Here is a 25,483-nt window from a genome sequence, read left to right as displayed (position 1 = left end):
AGATGAAAAAAGGGTAGATGAGTCTTAGCTGTCTGTTCCTCTAACTTGTTTTGCAGGATTTTCAGAAAATAAATAAATACTGTGCCCTCAAATACAAGCATATATTGTTGAATTATGTTTATATATTAACAGGAAAATAATATCACTAAGTATCATTTTGAATAACACTTATACTTACAATAGAAGCACAAATTATCAAGTCGTGCAGACCTGGTTGTCTACTTGGTTTGCTCTATAAATAATAATGCCATCCTTGAGTTAATGTCTAAAGATCAAGACAGGTTTAGCTTAGGATATGGCAGGGATATTTGATGATCCAAAGTCTCTATGTCATTCAAGAATGAGCACTAGGACCTTAACTTGCTTTGGTTTTTGATTTATTTATTTTGTTTTGATTTTCAAGACAGGTTTTCTCTGTGTAGTGCTGGCTGCCCTGAAACTCACTTTGTTGACTGCCCTTGAACTCAGAAACCCACCTGCCTCTGCCTCCCAGTGCTGAGTTTAAAGGCATGCACCACCAGGCCCAGGTGGGACCCTTGATTTTAAAGGTGTTAGATGCTATGCTTCTCATGGAGACTCAAATATCAGGAAATGGAGTTTCCCAGACTTTAGAAGAGCTGTGAAATACAAAGCTGCAGAGCAGATGAACCCCAAAGCCAAAACAAAGTAAGGAGATGGGTCAGAGAGGAACTGCACATGCACTACAGAAACATGAGGTGGGAATATATAGTCATTTCAGGAGCTTTAGAGATGGGCGGGCAGAGCCTGTCACCTCCAGAAATCATGTCCTACCATCTCCTCCGGTCTAGCTGAACACTTCAGTTCTGCACTCTTCTCAGACTGACTGGTGCTTCCTTCTGCCCGTTTGCCAGCTGCCTTACGAAACTAGAAGTGCTCAGGCTTAAGGGGATTGTCTCTTACATTGGCTGCCCTCAAGAACAGGAGTTTTGTTACATCTCTGTGACTTAGGGTGTAGCTCAGTTGATAAAGCACTTTCCTAGTATTCACAAGACTCTAGGTTCGGGGCTGGAGAGATGGCTCAGAGGTTAAGACACTGGCTGCTCTTCCAGAGGTCCTGAGTTCAATTTCCAGTGACCACATGGTGGCTCACAGCCATCTGTAATGAGATCTGGCTCCCTCTTCTGGCCTGCAGGGATACATGCAAACAGAACACTGTATACATAATAAATAAGTAAATCTTTAAAAAAAAAAAAAAAAAAAAAAGACTCTAGGTTCAATCCTTTGTAGCACTACAAAGAAGCTCTCTGTGTGTGTGTGTGTGTGTGTGTGTGTGTGTGTGTGTGTGTGTGTGTGTGTGTGTGTGTGTGTGTGTGTGTGTGTGATGCATAGTCTGGTGTGGTAGCTACAGCCTATATTTCCAGGTACTCAGACCACTTGAGTCCAGGAACTCAAGTCCAGCTTGGGCAACATGGTGAAGCTCTGTCTCGAAATAAGAGAACAAGAACATCGAAAATCCCTGGGTCATATCCTAGACCAATTAAATCAGAATTAGAGTCAGGGCCCAGGCTCCCTGGGTGATTCCAATGAGCAGCCAAGCTTGGGAAGTAGAGCTGTCTTCACAGTCAATCAAACGCCTCTTCGGTTCGCAGTCGGCTGGGCCCTCTCTGCCCTGCACATGGCTTGGCTGCTGGCCGGGCCCATCCATCTGCTTGGTGGCAGCAGCAGTCACTGCTGCTTCTGTTTTCCCATTATTCTCCTCTCTGCATATTCATGTCTTCACCCTGATTTAGAGGACTAGAACAAGAAAGACTCTTGCCAGATTTTATAACTCATGGCAACACAATAAACGCACCTACGTTTCCTTGGGTCTTCAGAAGCACACACGTGTGTGGTATGTGTGTATTTATAGACATATTCTCCCGGAGTTTAACTTTGCTGTAGTTCCTTCGTTCTCAGAAAGAAAAAAAAAATTGTATGAGCAGGCTTCTCCAGTTTGGGGAAGAGGTGCCAGTTTGGGTCTGTGGTGAGTCTTTTCTGCCCTCTAGTGGTGTTATGAGAGCATGACAGATTTGTTCAACAGGATCACTTCCACTCCTAGCCTCTTGCTTACCAACAAAGTCTAAGGAGAGAGACATGAGTTCTTAGTTTTGTCTGTCGTGTTAGTCCACTGGTGGAACTGACTCGTGTGAAGAAGAATCTGCTGAGTGTGTACCTGACTTCTCAACTTTTTATTTATCCTCTAAAGGCCAGCCAGAAATTGCGGTAACAATAGGTAAAGGTTTGTTGAGTATGTTACGTGCCAGGCACGTGTGAGTAAAAAGAGGCCCTAGTATAAAGTGCCGAAATATTAAGACAGTGGTAGACTGTCATAATTAAGGGCTTAACCCTGGCGTCAAACTGACTCATTTCCTATTCCATGCTTGATAGTTTTTTTTTAATATCGGCCAAGTTACTTAGCCTCTTTCTGTAACACAGGTTCTTATCAGCAAAATAACCGTACACACCACTCTCAGGGAATATTAGAAAGTGCAATCTAATGCTATCATCATCCTAATTATCAAATACATTTTAAAGGTCCTAATTTTACCCTGGAAAAAATGTCCTCAAACACTCCCTTTTTTCCCAGGCAATGAACAAGCTATAGTTGAGTTCTTGTGTAAACATGGAAGAGGCCCCCAAGATCTTCAGCCTCTTTGACAAACCAGTTCATAGATTTTAATTTATTCCTGGTTTCTTGGTCCTTTCTCATAGTTCCTATCTAAACCAGGGGTCAGAGATGACAGCCAGAAGTCAAAACTCTAACCTAAAGTTTGTTTGGTGCAAATTGTGTTATTGGGTCCTGTCTGCATTTGTTTGTTTATTTTTTCCAGAGGTTTGTCTTGCTAGCAGAAACCATAAGGTCTGCAGGACACAGAACTTTCACTTGCTAGGCCTTCATCTAGAATACCTTCTTGCCCTTCCTCTAGGGGTTTTAGTTTCTCTGCATTTGCACTCATGTCTTGAGAGGCAAGACATAGAACTTCCCAGACACAGAACCAGTTTTTACCCTCTACCTGCCAACCCAGGACTTCCCAAACCCCAGATCTCCCTTCCTTCCCTTATTCTTATAGCTAAAAGTCTTAGCATCAGAATACAGTGGTCTTGGAAAAGGGAAAATTTAATTAGAAGACCTTTCAAACTCATAATAGAATAGCTTCTCTTAAGATATGTCCCTGAGGCCGGGCGATGGTGGTCCATGCCTTTAATCCCAGCACTAGGGAAGCAGAGGCAGGCGGATCTCTGTGAGTTTGAGGCCAACCTGGTCTACAGAGTGAGATCCAGGACAGGTGCCAAAGCTACACAGAGAAACCCTGTCTCAAATATATATATATATATATATATATATATATATATATATATATATATATATATATATATATATGTCCCTGAAGCCAAGTGTGGCTAAACACACCTTTAATCCCAGCATTCAGAAGGCAGAGGCAGGAGGATCTTTGAGTTTGAAGCTAGTCTACAGGGTGAGTTCAAGGACAGCCAGTGTTACATAGAGAAACCCTGTCTCAAAAAACCACACACACACAAAGATATTCCCTCAATTTTTAACACACTTGTTTCTTCCTTAGGTCTAGAATTATTAAGCCATGAACTTATTTTCACCCCTAGGTAACCAGAAAATGACCTACTCTCTCTTCTTCTCATAGGCTAACAGAATAGATTATAAAAATCATGGTGCTGTCTGGAAGGTAATACATTTCTAAGCAAAACTGACAGACTGCACTGAGGGTAATAAATATACATCCTGAAGTGGGATGTAAATAAGCAAAGAACCCCTGTATTTGTTGAAAAGGGAAACATTGCAATTGGAAAGAAGAACGCTTTTGAGAGAACGAAGATAGTGAAGTTAAAGGGAAGAGTGGATTCCAAGCAGGGATCCCTCCAGAAAGACAGAGATGAAGATGGAGAAGGTGACTGATGTGGCCTTGCATTCTCTTGTGCATGTGTCAGAGGTCGCATGCCTAGCCTATACAATCTTTTCACAGTTATAGAGTCGCCTGCCTCTGACCCTCCCTGTAAAGCAGCTCTCTGAATTGGTGGATTGTGGGCCTTGACATCAGCAATTACCTGCCTCTTGTGAGTTATATGACCTTGGAGTAGGTTACTCAAGCTCTTTAGCTTTCCCTTGACTCAAAGAGCCAAGGTGGGAAGTTATTAGTTTTGAGTTGATGTGATGCAGATAAACTGCTTGGCACATTGCCACACATCCAGAAAGGTGTGACGATTAGAGAGTCATGCAGCATTTTAGAGGGCATTGTAGAGGGCAAGAGCTAAGTCTCGTTCAACTTTGTGCCTTTACCACCCGGCTGTGCATCCAGCAAATGATACTGTATGCTCCCATCCAGGTCACTGCATTAGACATGCAGAGGCACCTTGGGGCATCCCAGTGATGACCGGAGAAAGGAGGTGCTGCCACAGAAAGCAAGGATGGCAAGATGGACTCATACATGCCCTCTCAAGCTTACCTTCACCTCTAGGTTTTCCCCTCTCTACCTCCGACCTTGATTACGAACAATGTGTCTGTCCCTGAAGAACTGAAAGGAGATCTGATATAGACAAAGAGCATCACTCATACTGAGTCTTCCTTAGAGCAAACTTGGAACAGATCATTTCAGACACACTTACAGGAGTGTCCCAGAAACAGAAAACTAAGGTTATTGTTGTTGCTCTGCCATTTGTAACAGGATCTTGTTATGTTGCCTACACTGGCCTTGAACTCCTCACTCAGTAAACCTTCTGCTCAGTCTCCTGAGTAGCAATGACTATAGAGAAACACCTTGACGCTTAACCCAAAGTTTTATTCTCTTTTAGACATTAGCCATATTTTCTTTCTTATTGTGTTGATGATCCTAAAATGTGGTACCATGCATGCTGTGGTATGTACAGTTAAAAAGTAGAAAAGGCAACACACAAATTGAAATAAATGCCATAGAGAACTAACTAATGCAATGCTTTATCAATTAAGTAAGGGGAGGTCTTCATTAAGGAAAAAAAGAGGTAGTTCAGTTTGGAGGGTGTTTACGTCAGGCCAGACACAACACAACAGAGGCCACTGCACCCAAGTTGCAGCCAGCGGAAGCACTCTGCCCTATCCGGAAGTCCACATTCCCCTACCCTTGGGAGAAAAAGAGGAACTGCTGAGGACCCCACTCTGCCTTCTCGTTTCTCCAGAACTGTTACCATAGGAGGTCAGGACATAAAGTCAGAGCCAGGCAGACCTGGGTATGATTGTGCTTTGCTACATAGTGGTTGGGGTGTCAATCTAAGATCATTGTCCTTCTGCTTCCCAAAATATGTAGAAAGCAGGAAAGAATATCTCTCCCAGTGCTATTGAAATTAAGACATAATGTATTATGCATGCAAGTGTAGTGGGTGTACAATTTCAAGTGTGTGGTACATACAGATGCACACACACAGATGTACATGGACAGGTGAAGGTCTGAGGTTGACATTGAGTGTCTCCTCAATTGATTGCGGGCTTATTTTTGAGGCAGGGTCTCTCATTGAACCTGGAGCTCCCTGACTGGACTAGGTTGGCTGACTAGTGAGCTCCAGGTAACTCCTGTGGTGGGATTATAGATACACACTGATGTGCCTGAGTTCTTGTGTGAATGCGAGGGATCTAGACTCAGGCCCTCATGTCAGCAAACAGCTTACCGGCTGAGACATTTTCCCAGCCCCACCTAGATTTTCTTTACTTTCTACTGAATAATTTTGCCGAAATGTCTTAGTTAAGGAACAAAAGAAAAAGAAAGAAACAAATACATTGCCCAGTGAGATGGCACAAGCCTTTAACCCCAGCTCTTAGGAGGCAGAGGCCAGCCTAGTCTACAAAGTGAGATCCAGGACAGCCAGGGCTATTACAAAGAGAAACCCTGTCTTGAAACACCAAAAGGAAGGAGGAGGAGGGAGGGAAGAAGAGGAAGAAGAAACAAATACAACATCCCTTTCCTGAATAATGGGATTGGTGAAAAAATATGTTGAAAAGAGTTGGGATGCTGTGGATGAGCAATTCAAAAGTAATTGGCTTATAATTAATTTGAGGCTAACAGGTTAATGATACAATTAGAAGATAGCGTTTATGCTTTCTGCTAAGCAATTTGAACTGAGTGAAACAACCTATCACTTCAGACAGGAAATGGATATTTTCTTTTTAAATTCTAATCTTTCCAAGAGACTATAAATTTTAGGTTTTCGAACAGAGACCAATTCCCTACCTGGAATCCATGACTGTGATAATAAGAATCAGTGAACTATTTAATAGTTGAAAAACACCAACAGGTTTAACATTTACCAGCAATGAGGCTGCACAGATTAATTAAAATGTCACACTCCTTTGCTCTTAGCAGGCACTTTATGACACTATTGCAGGAACTTATTATCAAACCAAATGAGCTACTGACGGCATCATGAAAGCAGCTGAAGAAATACTCTTTTAAAATCTGGGGTTCATGCTAAGGAAGGCATCATAATGAGTGATCTTTTATTCCTAAAAAATGCTTATATCCAAGTTCCATTGATAAATTATGCTTCAAATAAAAGTGGCTAGCTAATCCAACACTATAATGCAGAAATAGTTTATGAACTTTTTCACAAATTTCAAAGCTAGTATGCTTTTTATTTTAGCATATTATTTTAGAAAGAACAACCAAGATATGCAAATACATTAGCTTCTCCAAGAAACATACAATTAGCAGGTAAAGATGTTTGCAACCAAGCCTGACAACCTGAATTTGATCCCTGGGACCTATATGGCAGAAAGAGAGAATGGACTTCTGCAGGATTTCCTCAGACCTGACACATGTGCTGTGTCATATGAATATGAATACACACGGAAGGAAGGAAGGAAGGAAGGAAGGAAGGAAGGAAGGAAGGAAGGAAGGAAGGAAGGAAGGAAGGAAGGAAGGAAGGAAGAAAGGTGAAATTATCGGGACTAAGGGGGTCCAGCTCCTCGATAGTCCCCTCCCGGGGTCTGGGAAGAATCTACAACCAGCTGATAATTAATCTTTGATGAAAAGAAATGAATCTATGTACACGAAACTCCTTAGTTCATACACTTTATTATTCTGTGATAGTTCTCTCTCTACATAGCTTCTATTCTGCTCTCATGTCTAGCTCCTTTCTTGCCTCATTTCTCTATATTTATCTACTGTCCCCTCTAGGTTCTATCTTAATTCTTTCATCTAATTCTGTCCTTTCTAGGTTCTCATCTATCTAGTTCTTTCCCCTATCTACTCCTCTCTCGTCTCCTTCTCTCTCATCTGGCTCTTCCTCATCTTGTTCTTTTCCATCTGGCTCTTCCTCATCTTCCATCTCATTCCTCTAGTCCTCTCTTTTAGCCCTTCAATCTAGTTCTTCCCCATCTCAGTACGTTCCTCTCAAGTTCTTACCCATCTAGTTCTTCCATTCTCTTTTCTCTCCTCCAACCTGTGCCCTGGAAGTCCCAGTATATAAAGGGAGGGTCCGAGCTAAATTGTGTGAAGCTATTACTTAACATCCACCTCTCCTAGGTGGTGTCTCCTTGTGGAATTTACCTTAAGTCAGGAGACTTGCATGTGGGCTATTATCATTGTTAGTCCTCGGAAGTTGGGCGCCCACCTGGGTGGTTTTTCCTGTAGTCCTTGAAAGTGGCTAAGGGAGATAATCCTGTTCCAGAGAAAGCCTTTCCTGAGGCTGTTTTCCAAATACCTGGAATGTGTATGTCCAGAGAGTAATCAGTCTACACTGTTAGTCCTTCTTAGGGGAAAGTCAATTGGAAAAACTATGAAGGCACAAATGATTTTCATAACAGAATACAGCTGATATATAACAAGCCAAGTAACACCAAAAACTCCTTGGAATTTGACTTCCTCTGGAGGAATTCCCTAATCCCTCCAGGTAGTGACTTAGCCATAGCCAGCTGAGTTCTTATGATATATTCCTGTGGCCTGCAGCATGTAATTACATAAAAGACCACTTGGACAGCTATTCTATTTAAGGGGGAAGGTGTGCTTGAAAGTGGTGTATGTTTGTGTGTGTGTGTGTGTGTGTGTGTGTGTGTGTGTGTGTGTGTGTGTACATGTGCATGTGAGCACATAGAGAGTTCAGATGTCAACAGCAAGTGTTTTCCTCAAACTTTGCCTTATTTTTTTGAGATGAAAAAAACCCCAAATCTCATCAATTTGGCTATGCTGGCTGGTCAATAACTACAGAAATCAAGTTTTCGTGATTATATGGCAAACACTTTCCCAAATGAAGCATTTCCCCAGCATGCTCTATTTTTAAGAGATATTGTCCCTATGTGTTATGGTATCTTGGATGTCTAAGGTCACATAGAATTGCATTTGACTGTAGTTTTAATTGGAGATTTCAATGGATATTAAAAAGATACAACACTTAATGTTCAGTTTCTTTTTTTATCATGTGTTGCTCTACTGAAGGTGTGTCTCGTATGAAATGTTAGTAATGCCCGCTTTAACCTGTCTTTTATGTTGCATTACTGTAGAAGCATAAAATATTGATACATGATTTTTGCTTCCCAGAGTTTCATATATGTACAAATATTTCAGTATTGGGGCCTGAACCCAGGACTTCACACATGCTAAACAAGTCTCCTAGCCCTGAGCTGTATCCCCAGCCCTGCTTTGGCCTTTTTTGTTCTGAGATAGGATGTCACTAAGTTTCCCAAGCTGGACATGTAGCCCAGGCAAGCCTTGAACTTATTATGATCCCCCTGCCTTGGCCTCTAGAGTAACTGGAATTACAGATCTGTACCACTGTGAGGTTTTGGGGGCGTTTTTTTTTTTTTTTGAGGTTTTTTTTTTATATATTTGATAAATGTATTGGTAACTTATTTTGACAAAGTTGTGGGAAATAATATTTAATATGTGTTTATACAGAATTATGAAATTTCACGTGGCAAAGCGGAAGTTTAAGGAAACATTACGCCCATATGATGTAAAAGATGTCATTGAACAATATTCTGCTGGTCATCTGGACATGCTGTGTAGAATTAAAAGCCTTCAAACACGGTACGCAATGGGTATGGAAACTGTCTGGGGTTTCTTACAACACACAAAACCTCTCAGTTCTGTATTTCTGATTCATTTTTGGTAGGCAACAGGAAGGTTGCTTTATAACATATACTGTATTCTTCTTTTCAGGTATAAACCAAACAGCCTGCACATATCTCAGCTCCCTCTTCTGAAAAATGGAGAGAATGTCAGTGGTGCTTCATAGGGTTGACATGACCACTGACTAGTCAGTGTAGTTTGTAACATGTAGTAATCTGTAACCCTGAACTTGGTAAATGTTAATGATAGCCTAGCAATGTAGCTCAGTAGAGCTTTACAAAAGACCATAGCTTTCTCATCTGCTTATCACCCACATATCAGATGTAAAACAAATCCTCATTAACCTGTTCTATCAGTGTAAACTAATCATGATTATGATTTCATAATTTTTACCGTTAAATTCAGAGCTGACTGGTCCAAGGTAGAAACAAGTTACTTTGCTTGCATGTACATTTTTCCTCTAGCAATTCCTTCATAAATGGTTTCATCATGGACCAGAAAGATGAAAAATTAATCTCATGTAACCTTGTGTTAAGAACATAATCAGGGTTGAGGGAGGGGACTCAGCAGTTAAGAGCACTTGATGCTCTTCCAGAGGACCTGAGTTCCCATCCCAGCACCCACCACGGTCAGGTGGTCACTTCAGATCCAGGGAATCTGACACCACCAAAGGTACCTGCACACATGTGGCAGATACACACACACACACACACACACACACACACACACACACACACACACACACACAAATAAATAAATAATGCAAACGACACTTTTCTAAAAACAAAGATCATCGGATCAATTGGCACAACTGTCACCTTTTACAGATGTGATGCTTGCCTTTCCTTTTTTGAGCACTGCTCTTTTCCTAGAGCAGTGGCTCTCAACCTCTGGGTACATCCACCCCTCTGAGGGTCCAATGACCCTTTCACAGGGGTCACCTAAGATCATGGGAGATATCAAATATTTACATTGCGATTCACAACAGTAGCAAAATTATAGTTACAGTTACGAAGTAACAACAAAAATATTTTTATGCTTGGAGGTCATCACACTGTGAGGAACTGTATTAAAAGGTTGCAGCATCAGGAAGGTTGATGACGCCACCGGCCTAGTGTGACCTGTATGTTTAGTGCCTATAACCAGGTATCTTCTTTGTCTGGCAGCGTTGATCAAATTCTCGGAAAAGGGCAAATCACCTCAGATAAAAAGAGCCGAGAGAAAATCACAGCAGAACACGAGACAACGGATGACCTCAGCATGCTCGGCCGGGTTGTCAAGGTTGAAAAGCAGGTACAGCTCAACCACGCGAGTTACCTTTCAGCCCTGATTCGTTCATCAAAACTGAGTCTATGCACCTTAAGCGTTCACATTAAAGTTAATCTTTTCAATTTTTATTTTATGTGTGTGGATGTTTTGTCTTCATGTCTGTCTGTGCCCCACTTTTATGCCTGGTGCCTAAGGAGGTCAGGAGAGGCTGTTGGCTCTCCTGGAACTGGAGTTGTGAACGGTTGTGAGCTGCCGTGTAGGTGTTGGGAGTCAAACCCAGGTCCTCTGAGAGAACAAGTGCTCTTAACCTACACTATCTCCCCAACCCCTAGAGTTAATCTTTTTTGTTTGTTTTTATTTTTGGTTTTTGAGACAGAATCTCTCTACAGAGCTCTGGTTGTCCAGGAGCTTGCTGTGTAGACCAGGCTGGCCTTAAACTCAGAGATCTGCCTGCCTCTGCCTCTCAAGCCCTGGGATTAAAGGTGTGCGCTACCAGGTCTGGCCTCCTAAAGTTAATCCTAATGATCAGTTCATATTAAAGGAATGAAGTGGATAGTAGCTTATATGGAGACAAAGTCTTTAAAACACTTTTGGATTTCCATTGAAGGAAAATAAACTTTTATCTTGTCCATTAATACTTAATCTGAAATCAACTGTAGAATTCCAACAGTAAAACAGCAAAAGTCTATTTGTCAGGTGTATTTTTGTTTAATTTCATTATTTCTTTTAGCTTCTTTCATTCAAAATAAGATTAAAAACCATACCTTAGTTGTGGCAAACATGGATTGTTAACCCCGAGGCTGTGTCTTCTCAGTGTTCTCAGTGGAACTGTAAATATTCCAAGTATTCATTTGAAAGCATTTATTTGTTTGTTTGTTGGGGGGGGAGTGTTGGGGGCCAAGTCTCACTATGTAGCTGGAACTGGAACTGTAGACCAGGCAGGCCTTGAACTCTTAGAGATCCACCTGCCTCCTCTTCCCAAGTGCTGGAGTCAAGGCTGTGCATCACCACACCTGGCTTGACCTTTAACTTTAAAGTCTCTTAGATTGATACCTAAGTTCTTACTAAAATTCACTGGCATTCCAGAAAGGAAATCAGCCAGTATGGCTAAGAAAAACATGCTGATTGAAAATCGTCTTGAAATTGCATTTTAACAATGCTTGTATGATAAATATTTATTTATTTATTTACTTATTTATTTATTTTTTTATTATCAGCTTGATACAGTATAAATTCTTATCCTAATAGTGAAATGTTTCATTGAGGCTTGCCCAGTAATTGAGTAAAACCAAAACGTCTTATAAGCCACAGTCATCCTAGGGTCCCCCCTGCTACATAGCCTCCCTGGTTCTGTGGGTTTCAGTCTGATTGTTCTTTGCTTAAAAAAAATTAAAAACTTAAGTTTTGAAGAGTAGAGGAGTCCGGAGTGCAAGGGAGGGTCACACAAATGCCAAGTAACCCTCTCTCCCTTTCCTCCTCTGGCCCTGTCACCACCAGTGTGACACTCCATAACATTGACCTTCATAGTATTTCTTTCACTGTTGTCAATAAAGTCTTATTTCACCTTTTAAATCCCACGAGTAAAGTTAGTCCTTCATAAGAGAGAGTTCTCTTGTGTGTAACTCTTTTCCCCCCGTTTTCAGGTCCAGTCCATCGAGTCCAAGTTGGACTGTCTGCTGGATATCTACCAACAGGTCCTCCGGAAAGGCTCTGCCTCTGCCCTCACATTGGCATCGTTCCAGATCCCGCCTTTTGAATGTGAACAGACGTCTGACTATCAGAGTCCTGTGGATAGCAAAGACCTGTCCAGTTCTGCACAGAACAGCGGCTGCTTAACCAGGTCAGCCAGCGCCAACATCTCGAGAGGCCTGCAGTTCATTTTAACGCCAAATGAGTTCAGTGCTCAGACATTCTACGCTCTTAGCCCTACTATGCACAGCCAAGCAACACAGGTGCCAATGAGTCAGAACGATGGCTCCTCCATGGCGGCCACCAATAACATTGCAAACCAAATAAGCGCAGCAGCCAAGCCAGCAGCCCCAACAACTTTACAGATCCCACCCCCTCTCCCAGCCATCAAGCACCTGTCCAGGCCGGAGACTCTGCACCCAAACCCCACTGGCTTACAGGAAAGTATTTCTGATGTCACCACCTGCCTTGTTGCCTCCAAGGAAAACGTTCAGTTTGCCCAGTCAAATCTGACCAAGGACCGTTCCCTGCGGAAAAGCTTTGACATGGGAGGGGAAACTCTGTTGTCTGTCCGCCCCATGGTGCCCAAGGACTTGGGCAAATCTTTGTCTGTACAAAACCTGATCAGGTCGACAGAGGAACTGAACTTGCAGTTTTCGGGCAGTGAGTCAAGCGGCTCGAGAGGCAGCCAAGATTTTTACCCCAAGTGGAGAGAATCCAAATTGTTTATAACTGATGAAGAACTGGGTGCCGAGGAGGCAGAAACAGATACTTTTGATGGCACCCCACAGCCTTCGGGGGAAGCTGCTTTTACATCGGACTCTCTAAGGACTGGAAGGTCGCGGTCATCTCAGAACATTTGTAAGACAGGAGACAGTACGGATGCCCTCAGTTTGCCTCATGTCAAACTGAACTAAGTTCTTTGTTTTCTTTCTAGGCATAGCTGTTCTTTTAGCCATACATATCACTGCATGAACTATTCTGAAAGCCTTTCTAAAAAGTCGAAATTGCAAGAATCAGGAAGAACATGAACGGCAACTTATAAGCCCGTTATCTTTTAATTGCATGAAAATGCATGTTTAGGGATGGCAGAAATTCCAAGGTGCATTGACATTAACCCATGCATTTAGTAATGTACCTTGAATCTAAAATCCCAAGCAAACAGTCGCTGCTGATGCTATGGGGTGTGCGAAGATGTCGGGATTAGTTCAATCGCAAGAGTTGACACTGTATTTTGAAAGTGTGAGAGTAAACACCTTCAAATTCCAGGCATTTCTGCTTTATGACTAGATACAAAGTACATTTTCAAAATTAGGCCATGATGTATGTTTAGACACAATGGCTTAGCAACAACTGCTAATAACACAAGTAAAGCAGAATTTGGAATATAACAGAAATGGCTGCTTATTTCCAGATATCTTTGCCAACCCATTCCTCCTCGGTCATTTTATTAATGTAATTTGAATGTCAATCTGTGTGCTTTTGGTAACTTAGCGCTGTGGCAGGCAATTTTGCACATCATTTTCATGTTGTCCTTTGTGCTGAGAATGTTTTCTAATTAGGAAATGGGCAGAGAATGCTGTTCAGGCCAGTGGAGCAGGGGACTCACTCTTCCCAGGGCATCTTCAACTTCATGAAAACATAGTCTCTGATGGAGGAGTCAACTCTGTAAATGGTCCATCTCCTCACATGCCTATGAGCTCCTGATGGGTCTAGCAGCCTGTGCCGCTGGGCTGGTCTCTCTGTGAGAACACAAGGACAGGGTTGCCCATCCTGTGCACTCAAATGTCCAGTGTGACCAGCTGTTCCCATTTAGTGGGCATGCAGGTAGGGTCTGGGGAAGGGGATATCTACGTGAGATGGAGGGAAGACTTGGAAAGACTACACAAGCATTACCACATGGGTGACATTAAAGGAAGGGACTCCCCACCCCCAAAGGGCAGTGAGCAGAGAAGCCAAAATGAAAACAACTAGATTTTTTAGAAAATAAATATTGCTAGGAAGTTCAACTACCTAAACATCTCTTATTCTTGTATAACAGAGAATTTTTGTGAGCTATTTATTTTTAATATGCCCTGAGTGTCTTTTGCTATTATGTAGTACATTTTGCACAGGAAAGGCTAAAACAAAACTTCCTTTACTTTCATACTATAGTGAACATTTTTCTATTCTTCCTGACAATATTATCCCAAATGTGAAATTATTGGTTTAGTTTCCAGGTTATGAACATTTATAATCACAAACCAGATAACATTGGATGTGGCAGCCAATCAAAACCCCTTAGTAATGTATTGTGATGGCAAAGAAACAAATTATATATATATATGTATTTCTCAAAAGACAAGCAATACTGGCTGCTTGTTAGAACTGAGCCCCACGCCTGTAATCACAGCACTGGGGAGACTGAGACAGGGGATCATGAGTTCAAGGCTAGCCTGGATTATACAGCAAAATTGTGTCTCAAAAATAGAGAGACAGAACTAAGTATCTTGGACCATCAGGGATATTGACCAAAGTAATAACATTCTAATAGGCTTAGAGAGCCAAGTAAGCATGCATGCCTGTAATCCCACTATTTGGGAGGTAGAGGCAGGAGGTTCAGGAGTTTAAATCAGCCTTGGCTATATGAAGCCTAGACTCAAAAAATAAAAGGAAGAGAGGAAGGAAAAGTCTGAGGAAAGTTGGCTAGGCTTGAACAACCAAAGGATTCATGAAAGAAGACATTTTTTTTTCTTAGCAACTATTAGTGCTGGGGCTGGTGGGGGGGGGTGGCTTCTTTCAGTATCCAGGCCAAATGAGTGAAATCTGTTTAAAGAAAGGAGTCCTCCCAATCCGCCAGCCCTTCTCAAGGCTCTCCCCCAGCAGAATTTTCCTTGTCACTGAGTCTCCGTTACTTTCCTCCCCTTCGCTGTTCGGTGACTCCTCACCACGATTTGCTCTAGAACTTCACCAGGCCTTAACCAGCCTTCACCCTCAAGCAAAGCAATTCTCTCTTCCTCAGATGTGCTTCCCAGCCTCAGTTTTGACAAATGGTGAAATGCTAAAAGTCTTCCTTCTTTCCACCCCTCTAGGATGCATCCAGGGTGTGGTTGTACACACCTTTAATCCCACAGGCTTGACAGGGTGGAGGCCGTAGATCTTTGTGAGTTCAAGGCCAGCCTGTCTACAATGTATGTTCCAGGATAGCCAGGGCTACCTAGAGAAACCCTATCTCAAAAAAGAAACAAACAAGCAAACAAACAACAAACAAATGAAACTTTCTTAGACTATGGTACAGTCTCCTGGAGTATAGCATTCAGGATCTTTTGGCCCAAGAAAACACTGATAAGATAAAGTGTGAATTTTACTCTCTATTGAAAAATGTTTAATCAAGCCTTTAAAGCTATTCTTTTCATTTTCCAAACAGAAAGCTAGTCAATTATTGATGTGATTTTTTTTCATTTACCAATGTCTCCAACCAACATGAAGTAATGATGTACCCTTCAAAAGTTTTACCCATGTGTGTATACACAAGACACATCCCTCCATTGAGCAAAAGCCAGAGATACCTGTCTGGTACTCAACAAGATTCACTCCAAATAATAGCTGAGGAAGAAGGAGCTGAGAGCTTCCAGAGAGCACTGATACTGTCTCAGGTTGAACCCCACTGGCAGCAAGAATTATGAATGTATTGGGGACCCCTTCTTAGGCATCCTCAGGTCTCAAACACAGTACAGTTCATCTAACACAGCTGACGACTGAAGATTAAGAGACAAAAGCCAAAACACATTGCTGTGGTCTTAAGCAAAATGTGAAAACTACATTGTGAAAAATGTTTGTACATTGAAGCCATGACCATTTTGTGTGTTTTATTCTAGCACAAAAACTCTTGGACATTGCAAGATAGGTTTTTGGCGCGTAAACTTCAGGGTTATGTCTACTATGCCATTCTCTGGGGGAATGGAGGAGGGGGTAGTCTCCCGGTTACACTTAGCAGAGACCCAATGTTCCACCCCAAAGGGTGTGTGGGAGCACAGTTCAGCTGAGCACACAAAGTAGCCTTGTGCTTTCTTAGCTCAAGTTTGTCTGCCTTATGCAATGCATAAGGTTGATCACGCTAATACCTACATCAGTCATCCATTGTACAAGGTTAACTAAAAAATGTTGTCATGTCTAATCTAAATGTTTGCATTTTGTTCAACCAAATTAGTATCTGTAGATGGCAAGTTCATTTAATTTAAGATGCTTTACCAGGTTTTCTGACTCTTTAATAGTTTCTTCTTCGTGGGTGCCTTCCTGACCTCCCATTGGCTCAGTTTTGTCCAGAAGGTTCTTAATCTGAAAGTCAAACAAGCCTAATAGAGGAGTTGAGGCACAAACCAACTAAATGTCATACCCATTTCCAGAGCAAAACCATAAAGAATGATGAAACCCAGGCAAACAGATCATTCAATCAAATCAAGGAAACAGCATAAATGCTAATTCCCCAGAACCTGATTTTTTTTGCCTTAAATGATATGGTTGTGTTTTTGTAAGAGAAATTTAATTTAATATAATTATGTGCATTTAAGTGAGCAGTTCTAAAAGTCATGTAGGAAAACAATCGTCTGTTTCCTGAAAACAACTAAATCAGGAATATCATACCCATTTCAAGCTATCATTAAAATGTAATTTCCTTTGCTGTCTTTTACTGAGATTATTTGTTTTCAACTAAAACATTAAAAAGATGTCTATAAACAGCAAGTGTGACTGCTTTTATCCAGAACAAGTGACTGATGCAACCACACACAGATTTTGTAGTGAAGTATGTTTGTGATTCTGGTAGAGAAACTGTTGTATTTGGGAGTGTAGGAGATTTGCATATGTTCTCAAGGATATCATAAGAAAAACTGTTGTTTTGTTTTGCTTTGATTTCTGAGGATTCAACTCAGGTCCCTGACCACCTAGTCCCCAGGCCAAGAAGAACATAATTTGATATGGATCACAACTCAGACACCAGTCCATGCGGTTGTTGTGTTGACTACAAATTGGATAGCTTTTATCAATATTTCCTGGGAATAGAAATTTTTTAGATTGCTGATTGATGTTGATTTTAGAATATTTGAAAATGCATAATCTGCTTTAGGGATGGGGTCCAAGCATAAACTCAAAATCCACTGTGTCACATACACTCAAATTTAAATTCTTACAAATAGACAAGTGCTCAGCCATGGAGCTTACCCCAGATACTTATATATTATTTTTAATAACTTGTGCCATGGAAGGAAGTTTCATGGAATGGAATTTCCTATTTATGGTGTTCATGTCAGCACTCAGAAACTTCTGAGAGCCTTTGGGGATTCAGCCCTAGAGATACCCAGCCAGGATAACAAAGGGGTTTGCTAAATAAGTGATAAGAAACAAAAAGCAGGTAGATGCCCAGTGCAGATCCTATGGGTACATGCACTCAGTCCTGCCTTACCAGGAAAATGTTTATACCTCAAAGGAACACTGTCCTTTCCTCCACGAGAAACTCCATTACAGGGTCTGAAGAAGTGGCTCGGCAGCTAGAGTGTGCTTACTGATCTGAAGTTTGCAGGCAAATGGATGGAACTAGAAAAAATCATCCTGAGTAAGGCAACCCAAACCCAGAAGGACAAACAATGGTATGTACTCACTCCTAAGTGGATTCTAGATATAAAGCAAAGAACAATCAGACTGCAACCCACAGAATCATAGAGGCTATGTATATAGAAGGGGGGACCCTAGGATGACTGTGGCTTATAATAAGTTTTGGTTTTACTCAATTACTGAGCAAACCTCAATGAAACATTTCACTATTAAGATAAGAATTTATACTGTATCAAACTGATAACAGAAAATTAATTAATTAATTAATTCAAAAAATAAACCATTTAGAAATTCATCTAAAAAAAAGAGTGCTTACTGCTCTTGCAGAGGACCCGGGATCACTTCCCAGCACCCACCATTGAGCAACTCACAACCTCCTGTAACTCCAGTTCCAGAGAATCAGACACGTTCTCCAAGGGCACTGCATACATTTGGCACACACAAACTCAAGGAGGAGCACACACATACAATCTAAGAACAAGTAAATCTTAAAAAATAATAATTAAAAAAAAAAAACTGCCCCTACAGCCAGCCACGGTGGCTCACGCCTGTAGTTCTATCTTTTTGGACAAGAGGTTTGCTATGAATTGGAAGCCAGCCTGAGGTTACATAGTGAGACACTGTCCAAAAAAATAAATACCAGTAACAATAAAAACTATTACCAGCCGTGTGGTGGTGGCACAGGCCTTTAATCCCACCCTCATGAGGCTGAGGCAGGAGGATCTCTGTAAGTTCAAGGCCAGCTTAATCTACTGAGTGAGTTCCAGGACAGCCAGGGCTACACAGAGAAACCTTGTTTCAAAAATAAAAATAAATAAATAAAAAATACCTTCTATTACCTTTAACTATTGACAACTCTATGCCAGGAGGCTAGAATTAGTTCAACTCTTTTCAAGAAAACTCTGAATCTTACAACTCCAAAACACATGAGCAAAAAGCCCCATGGAAGATATCTTTAGCCAAGGAAAAGTAGAATGAGAGAGTATTGAGAAGGACGCTCCCTCCTTGACTTTAAAAAATGCCATAAGGGACCGTTTCTCAACTACTAACTTACAAATGATTGAAAACAAAACTATGTAGGGTTTTATTCTATTGCTGTCATACAAACTGCCTGCCAAAAGCTGTGTAAGGAAGGGTTTGTTTTGGTCCACAGCTCCAAATAGAGTCCATCATGTCAGGGAAGTCACGGTGGCCAGAGCTTGGAGCCACTGGTCATATGACATCCACAGTCAAGAAGCAGAGATCAACAAATCCGGGGTTCAGCTAGCTTTCTCCTTTTGATGCAGCCCGGGACCCAAGTTGAAAGACAACCCACTTTTATTGTAGCTCTTCTTGTCTCAATTAAGTTAATCAACATAATTCCCCACAGACAGGCCCAAAAATTATCTAATCCCTCACAGGTGTGCCTAGAGGCTTGCCTTCGTAGGTGAGTCCTGTCAAGTTGAGGACACCACCAACCACATGTAAGGTCCCTCCTTGCTCTGGCATCTTTTCAGTATACAACTGCTTTTAGTAGCTTGGAGAAATGGCTCCGCATTTAGGAGTATTAGCTAGGGTGGGTGCGGTGGCACACTTTTAATACCATCACTAGGGAGGCAGAGACAAGTAGATATCTGTGAGCTTGAGGCTATCCTGGTCTACAAAGCAAGTTCCAGGCCAGCCAGAGTGACACAATGAAATCCTATCAAGGAGGAGGAGGAGGAGAAGAAGGAGGAGAGGAGGAGAGGAGGAGGAGGAGGAGGAGGAGGCACCTAATGAAACCAACACCAGTCAAATGGGAATTCTCAAAACAGTAACTTCACAAAGTATGTGATCTGATTAGCTGTAGCCTCAGCTGTTGGATGGAGCTCAGGATATAGAGTAGACCAAAACACAAACACTGGTCTCATCAGAAATGCAGTAAGGGGATGTAGCTAGAGTTTTCCTGCCTTGCCCACAGTCAGGACAAATCTTTGTCACCCGCCAGTCCCACAGCCGCTCAGACCCAACCAAGTAAACACAGAGACTTATATTGCTTTATAAACTGTATGGCCGTGGCAGGCTCCTTGCTAACTGTTCTTACAGCTTAAATTAATCCATTTCCATAAATCTATACCTTGCCACATGGCTCATGGCTTACCAGCATCTTCACATGCTGTTTGTCATGGCGGTGGCTGGCAGTGACTCCTTCTGCCTTCCTGTTCTTTTTTTTCTCCTCTGTTAGTCTCGCCTATACTTCCTGCCTAGCCACTGGCCAATCAGTGTTTTATTTATTGACCAATCAGAGCAATTTGACATATAGACCATCCCACAGCAAGTGGACTAGTGAGTTGGTGAACGACTTTTATTCCACTACTCAAAGAGGCAGAGTAGGCAGATCTCTGTGAACTCTAGGACAGCCTGGGCTACTAACTAGAGAGACCCTGTCTAAAAACAACAACACCAACAAAAAGTAAAAGAGAAAGAAAAAATGAACCTGGCAGTAGTGGTTTCTGTATTCATCACAGTTTTGGATACCATGGTATCTATGTACTGAGAAATCAGTAACATGCCAGAGATGACCAAGTATCAGTGAAAGCTCCAGTATAAGCATGCCATCACTGCCAATTCACCTCAAAGATAAATGCACCCAGAGCTCACAAATACTTCGGACTGGAATTTACAGAGCTGAATTGCAGCCTGAAAAAGAAAGGCTGATTTGCTGATGGTTGATGTAAAGGAGAAAATACCTCATATACATTTTTTGAGACAGGGTCTATATAGCGCTGAATGGCCTGGAACACTCCAGGATGGCCGCAAACTCACAGATCAGTCTGCCTCTGCCTTCCCATATTAAGGATTAAAGGTGTGCACCACCACACCTGGTTTTATTTCTTTTATTTTTGAGATCATTGAAAGGACCAAGCAGACACCATAACAGACTGCTCAGTCTTCTCTCACAGATAAGGCCTCAATTTCGGTTTCCTGAGACTAAGCAAGCAGTTTCTGGGAAGGCCATGAACAAATGAAAATTAACCACAGATGTCCCTGCCAGCAGGGCCAGGGAGAAAGGATGGACCCAGCCTGGGCCACTGAGTCAGTTCCCACAGTCAGTACATGGTAGGCCAGCCAGCCTCCATGGTAACTCAAGGACAAGTCCAGGCCTACCCCAAAATGGAAAACTGTAACTCCCACCTGACCCTAGCCAATTAAAAGTTACTAACATTAGCCTGGCGGTGGTGGCGCACGCCTTTAATCCCAGCACTTGGGAGGCAGAGGCAGACAGATCTCTGTGAGTTCGAGACCAGCCTAGTTTACAAAGCCAGATCCAGGAAAGGCACCAAAGCTACACAGAGAAACCCTGTCTCAAAAGAAAAAAAAAAGTTACTAACATGATTGCCACTCTCATAAACTAATCCTGAGGCTGTTCTTATGTAGTCTCTAGACCCCAAACCACCCACGCTTGCTTTACCCTCTGTAAAAACCCTGCCCCGTTGCTACTCTGGGTCTCTCTTGCTCTGCTGCTACATCAGACGGACTTAGAGGCTCAGGTTAACTTGAAACAGTAAAAAGACTCAGCGTTTGCATTGGATTTGGTCTCTTGATGGTCTTTGGGGGACTCTGGGTAAAACAATTATAATTACATTATTTTACCCCTTCCCTTTCTTCTCTCCAAAGCCTCTCATGTACCCCTCCTTGATCTTTCAAATTCATAGCTTTTTTTTTCATTAGCTGTCTTTACATGAATATATATATATATATATATATATATATATATTCCTAAAAAAACACTCAGTCTGTTTTCTTCTACCTCCTAAACCCTAAAATGTGAAATTATCAAATCAAAAGCAAACGATACTCCCCTTTGAAGAGTAGTTAGGTTGCTTTCTTCTAGTCAGACTCACAAGTGTTTTCTACTGTAAAACTGATCTAATTCCTGTTCAGCAGCTGGCAGTGTGAAACTAATAAAATTAGCTCCAAAGTATGTTCCAGATTCAACCGTTTTCTGAAACTTCTCCCATTTGAACTCTGGTCCAAAACATGATGCCTCTCTCCTAGTTTAAGGCAATGAAGTCCTTGTGAGATGCAGGCTGCTGAGGAGCAGTGTGAAGAGGAAGTGACTGAGGAAGAAAACGCTTTGCCAGCTCTCTGTTGAGTGATCAACAGAAGGATAGCACTGTTCTGAATGGAATCAGTAGACCCTTATCATTAACTTATTTATGGATCCTCCAAATCACTGTCCAAGCCCACCCCTAAACAACTAGCAGTCAGAGATAATTTGGGCATTTTTACCAGGCTCAGTGAACTGACCATCCACCCTGTCTACTTCAACAAATAAATCATCTCCATCTGAATCCCTACATCCACTCTTCTCTACTCCCTTGTGATTTAAGGATAGAGACTCCTAAACCTCCTGAGAAGGTTCGCCTACAGAACCTGCATTTTAGGCACATAGAGAGTAGCCTACCAGGCTTTCCATCATTTAAGCTGATTGTATCATGTTCCCCGGTCCCCTTCTTTGTACTAGGCTTCCTAGGAGACAATATAGTCAGTCCAGACCTAGGAACACAACTTGCAGAGATATTGGGTTGGTAAGTTTATCCAAAGGAAATAAATGGGCAGAAAAGGCATTTGACACTAGGTAAAATAATTGCTGGATATTTACTGGATGTCTTATGCTTAGGAGACTTCCCTCAGAGAGCAACGGGATAGTACACCAATACAAGTCACTTTATTATCCTCTATGTTTTTTTCTCAAATGCTGGTGAGAATTCTCACATCCTACTTTCCCAGGAGAGATCAGTCTTAAGTGGTTTCTTTCAGCCTGTTAGGTATAGATAGACCCCTAAAGAATGATCCTAATTAGTCTTAACAATGAAAATCCAGAGTCAGATATTGAGAATGAAAGCTGAAAGATCAGAGAGGCAGAGCAGCAGCCACTTAAAACTTCTTACCTCTACAAATCCTCAAGCCAAATGGAGGACCAAGTTCTGTCTCTGCCCAACTTATATTCCTGTCTCCACTTCCCTAGAGCTTGAATTAAAGGACTGCATAACCACCATCTGGCTCTGGTTCTCTTTAAATTGCTTCAATTTTATGTGACCCAGAAAAGACTTGAACTCCTGATCTCCCTACTTCCTTCCAAGTATAGGATTAAAAGTGTGTGCCACAAGAAGGCAATGACATTTAATTCCTGCTCTTGGGAGGCAGAGGAAGGCGTATCTCTGTGAGTTTGAGGCCAGCCTGGTTTACAGAGTGAGATCCACAAAAGGTACAAAGCTACATAAAGAAACCCTGTCTTGAAAGAGAGAGACAGAGACAGAGAGAGAAAGAGAAATGTATACTACCACTGCTTAGCCTCTATGGTTAAATAGTGGCTAGCTCTCTCCTCTAATCTCCAAGCAAGATGGATTGGTCAGAAACCAAAAGAGATATGACAAATCAGGCCACATATGTATGCCAGCGTGCTGAAAGAGGCATCTATGTCAGCATTGATCAGGGGTTGGTTCTGGACAAGATGCAACATCAATTAACCTGGGGAGGGAATGTGAAACAATGATGAAGTGAGGCTCAGTATTGGAATCAAGATTTCCTTGGGGACAGGAGAGGGGACCAATTCAAACAAACCCAGGCCTTCCCAAGTAATCTATTCACCTCCTCATGATCATAGAGATTTCATGAAATAAAAATGGCTGTAACCTAAAACTGTTTCCCTTAGAATGGACTTAGAGGAGGATCTGGAATTCCCACAGCCCTGGAGGCCCAATCAAAATTTATGGTGCCCTACAACTATTATCTGTCAGGCAATCAACCCTCAAGGGCATATCTGTCAAAGTCACCTACCTCGGGCCTGGTGGTAAGCTTGCTGGCTCCCCACACTCCGAATCATATCCATCAACCACCGCTTTGCTCTGAGTGGTCCAACCACAGTGACTCGAGTCTGGCCTGAGGCTGTAAACCACCTCTCCAGTTGAATGAGGGTGTTGCTGTGTAGCTTGATGCTTCTGAGGTGTAAGTCTTCATGGCCTGAACACAGAAGATACAACAAAAGGATTTACAAGACACTAGCATTGGGTGTAGGTGAGGGGGCTAGTATTGGGTGGCAGTTACCTCCAAGATTAAAACCAGTTCTGAGTTGTAAAGACAGTCCAAGGTAAAGTCGTGATAGAAAAACAGGGTGTGGCAGTCACTGTGGTGCACTCCTTTAATCCTACCACTCAGGGCACAGAGACAGACAGATCCTGGAGAGTTGAAGGCCACCCAGGGCTATAAGGAGAGGCACTATTGAAAAAAAAAAAAAAAAAGAAAACATCAAACAAAATATTAAAGAACCGGGGCAGTTACACACTCCATCCATCCTGCATGAAAGACTCTTAACACAGAAGAAATAAGCAAATTCTGGAAGTCCCTCAAAATTGACCAGCTTCAGGAGGATTTGACCTCACAAAGTGTACTTAAGCAAACTGAAAGGTGGTCGAACACACCTTTAATCCCTGAAATCTGAATACAAAGGCAGAGGGATATCTTGATCTACAGAGCAGATTCCAGGACAGCCAAGGCTACACACAGAAACTCTGTCACAAAATGACAAAACAAAAAGGGTAGGTGAGCAGTAAAGACTGTCAGAAGTCAGGCTGAGGCAGACAGAGCTGTAGAGAAACACAGGCCAAGAAGTCGGAAAGAAGCAGAGACCAGCTGAGCCCTGGAAAAGATCACTCAACTGCATGTTGAGTTACCTGCTGGCTGTTCAATGTGCTCCAGTCCCCAGCTTCTGTGATCTGTCACCCATGCTGAGTGGTCTTTAGTGACACAGCTGTCTTGGAGTCAATTCTGCTGTTGTGGGTAATCCCTCACTACTACCCCTAAGGAACCCAAATAAATCTCATTGGTTCACCAAGTTCTACTGATGGCTTCCATTGCTGTTATGCGTTCCCTCTCTGGAGTACATACATGAAAAAAAAAAAGAGAGTATGAAGAAACAAAAAGGCCACCTACCAAAAATGTGCTCTTCCTGGGCTTCATCTATGAATGTCACAAGTGGGGCATCAAAGTTTTCAGGCAATGAACACTAGGCATTCTCATTGAAACCATCTATATCCATCACAACAGCTCTCCCACTTCAGAAGAAGGCAACTCCAAGCAGATGACTGTCCAATGCAGTTGTGGAGATGGGCCCAGGCTCTGGCTTATATACTCCCTCCTAAAACACAGCCCTTCACCCACCTTTAGGGTATAGGATTCATCCCAAAGTTTCTCCTATTAATCCAACCAATCAGATGTTGGCTTCCTCTTTTAATACAGTGAGGTCATCATTAGTGCCCAGGAATACGAATTTTCTTCAGGTAATCTTAAAGGTGAGTGAGGAAGTCTCCGGAGTATCAACTAGAAAAGTGGATGAGGTCCGGTTGGTATTGGTGCACTCCTTTAATCCCAGCACTTGGGAGGCAGAGGCAGGTGGATCTTTGTGAGTTCCAGGCCAGCCTGGGCTAAAGAGTCAGTTCCAAAACAGGCTCCAAAGCTACACAGAGAAACCCTGTCTCAAAAAACCAAAAAAAAAAGTGGATGAGGGACAAATGTGCAGGAGCAAGAAGGTCCTTGGTGGGTGCTACCTCTGTTTATTTCTTTTTTGTTTTATCTGGTTTCTTTTGAGAACAGGTCTCTCTACATAGTTATGGCTGTCCAGGAACTTACTTCATACATCTGGCTGGTCTCATCTAACTTTAATTTTTCGTTTTATTATTAAGTGTTTGTTTGTTTGTTTTATTTACTTAATTTTTGGTTTTTGAGAAAGAATTGCTCTGTGTAGCGTATTGCCATTCCTGGATATTGTACTGTAGACCAGGCTGGCCTCAAAGTCACAAAGATCTGCCTGCCTCTGCTTCATGAGGCCTGGGATTAAATGTGTGCAGAAC

General features: G+C 42.1%; 1 protein-coding gene across 4 annotated transcripts in view; it reads left to right on the top strand.

Annotated features, from left to right (window-relative positions):
• The window catches only part of Kcnq5 (potassium voltage-gated channel subfamily Q member 5), a 551,758-nt gene extending 534,741 nt beyond the window's left edge, over positions 1-17,017 (top strand). For 2 of the 4 annotated variants that reach the window (XM_076557921.1, XM_076557918.1), the window contains 3 exons: positions 8,892-9,023; positions 10,232-10,358; positions 11,978-17,017. In XM_076557921.1, the coding sequence (XP_076414036.1) occupies positions 8,892-9,023; positions 10,232-10,358; positions 11,978-12,940 (1,222 nt within the window). In that variant the 3' untranslated portion in view covers positions 12,941-17,017. The remainder of the gene's footprint in view (positions 1-8,891; positions 9,024-10,231; positions 10,359-11,977) is intronic. The other 2 variants (XM_076557919.1, XM_076557920.1) reach the window with 1 other exon arrangement.
• The last annotated feature ends 8,466 nt before the right edge of the window (positions 17,018-25,483 follow it).

This window comes from Peromyscus maniculatus, chromosome 21 (assembly GCF_049852395.1).
Source record: "Peromyscus maniculatus bairdii isolate BWxNUB_F1_BW_parent chromosome 21, HU_Pman_BW_mat_3.1, whole genome shotgun sequence".
NCBI classification, from domain to species: Eukaryota; Metazoa; Chordata; class Mammalia; order Rodentia; family Cricetidae; genus Peromyscus; species Peromyscus maniculatus.
This window is presented reverse-complemented; position numbering and strand designations above follow the sequence as displayed.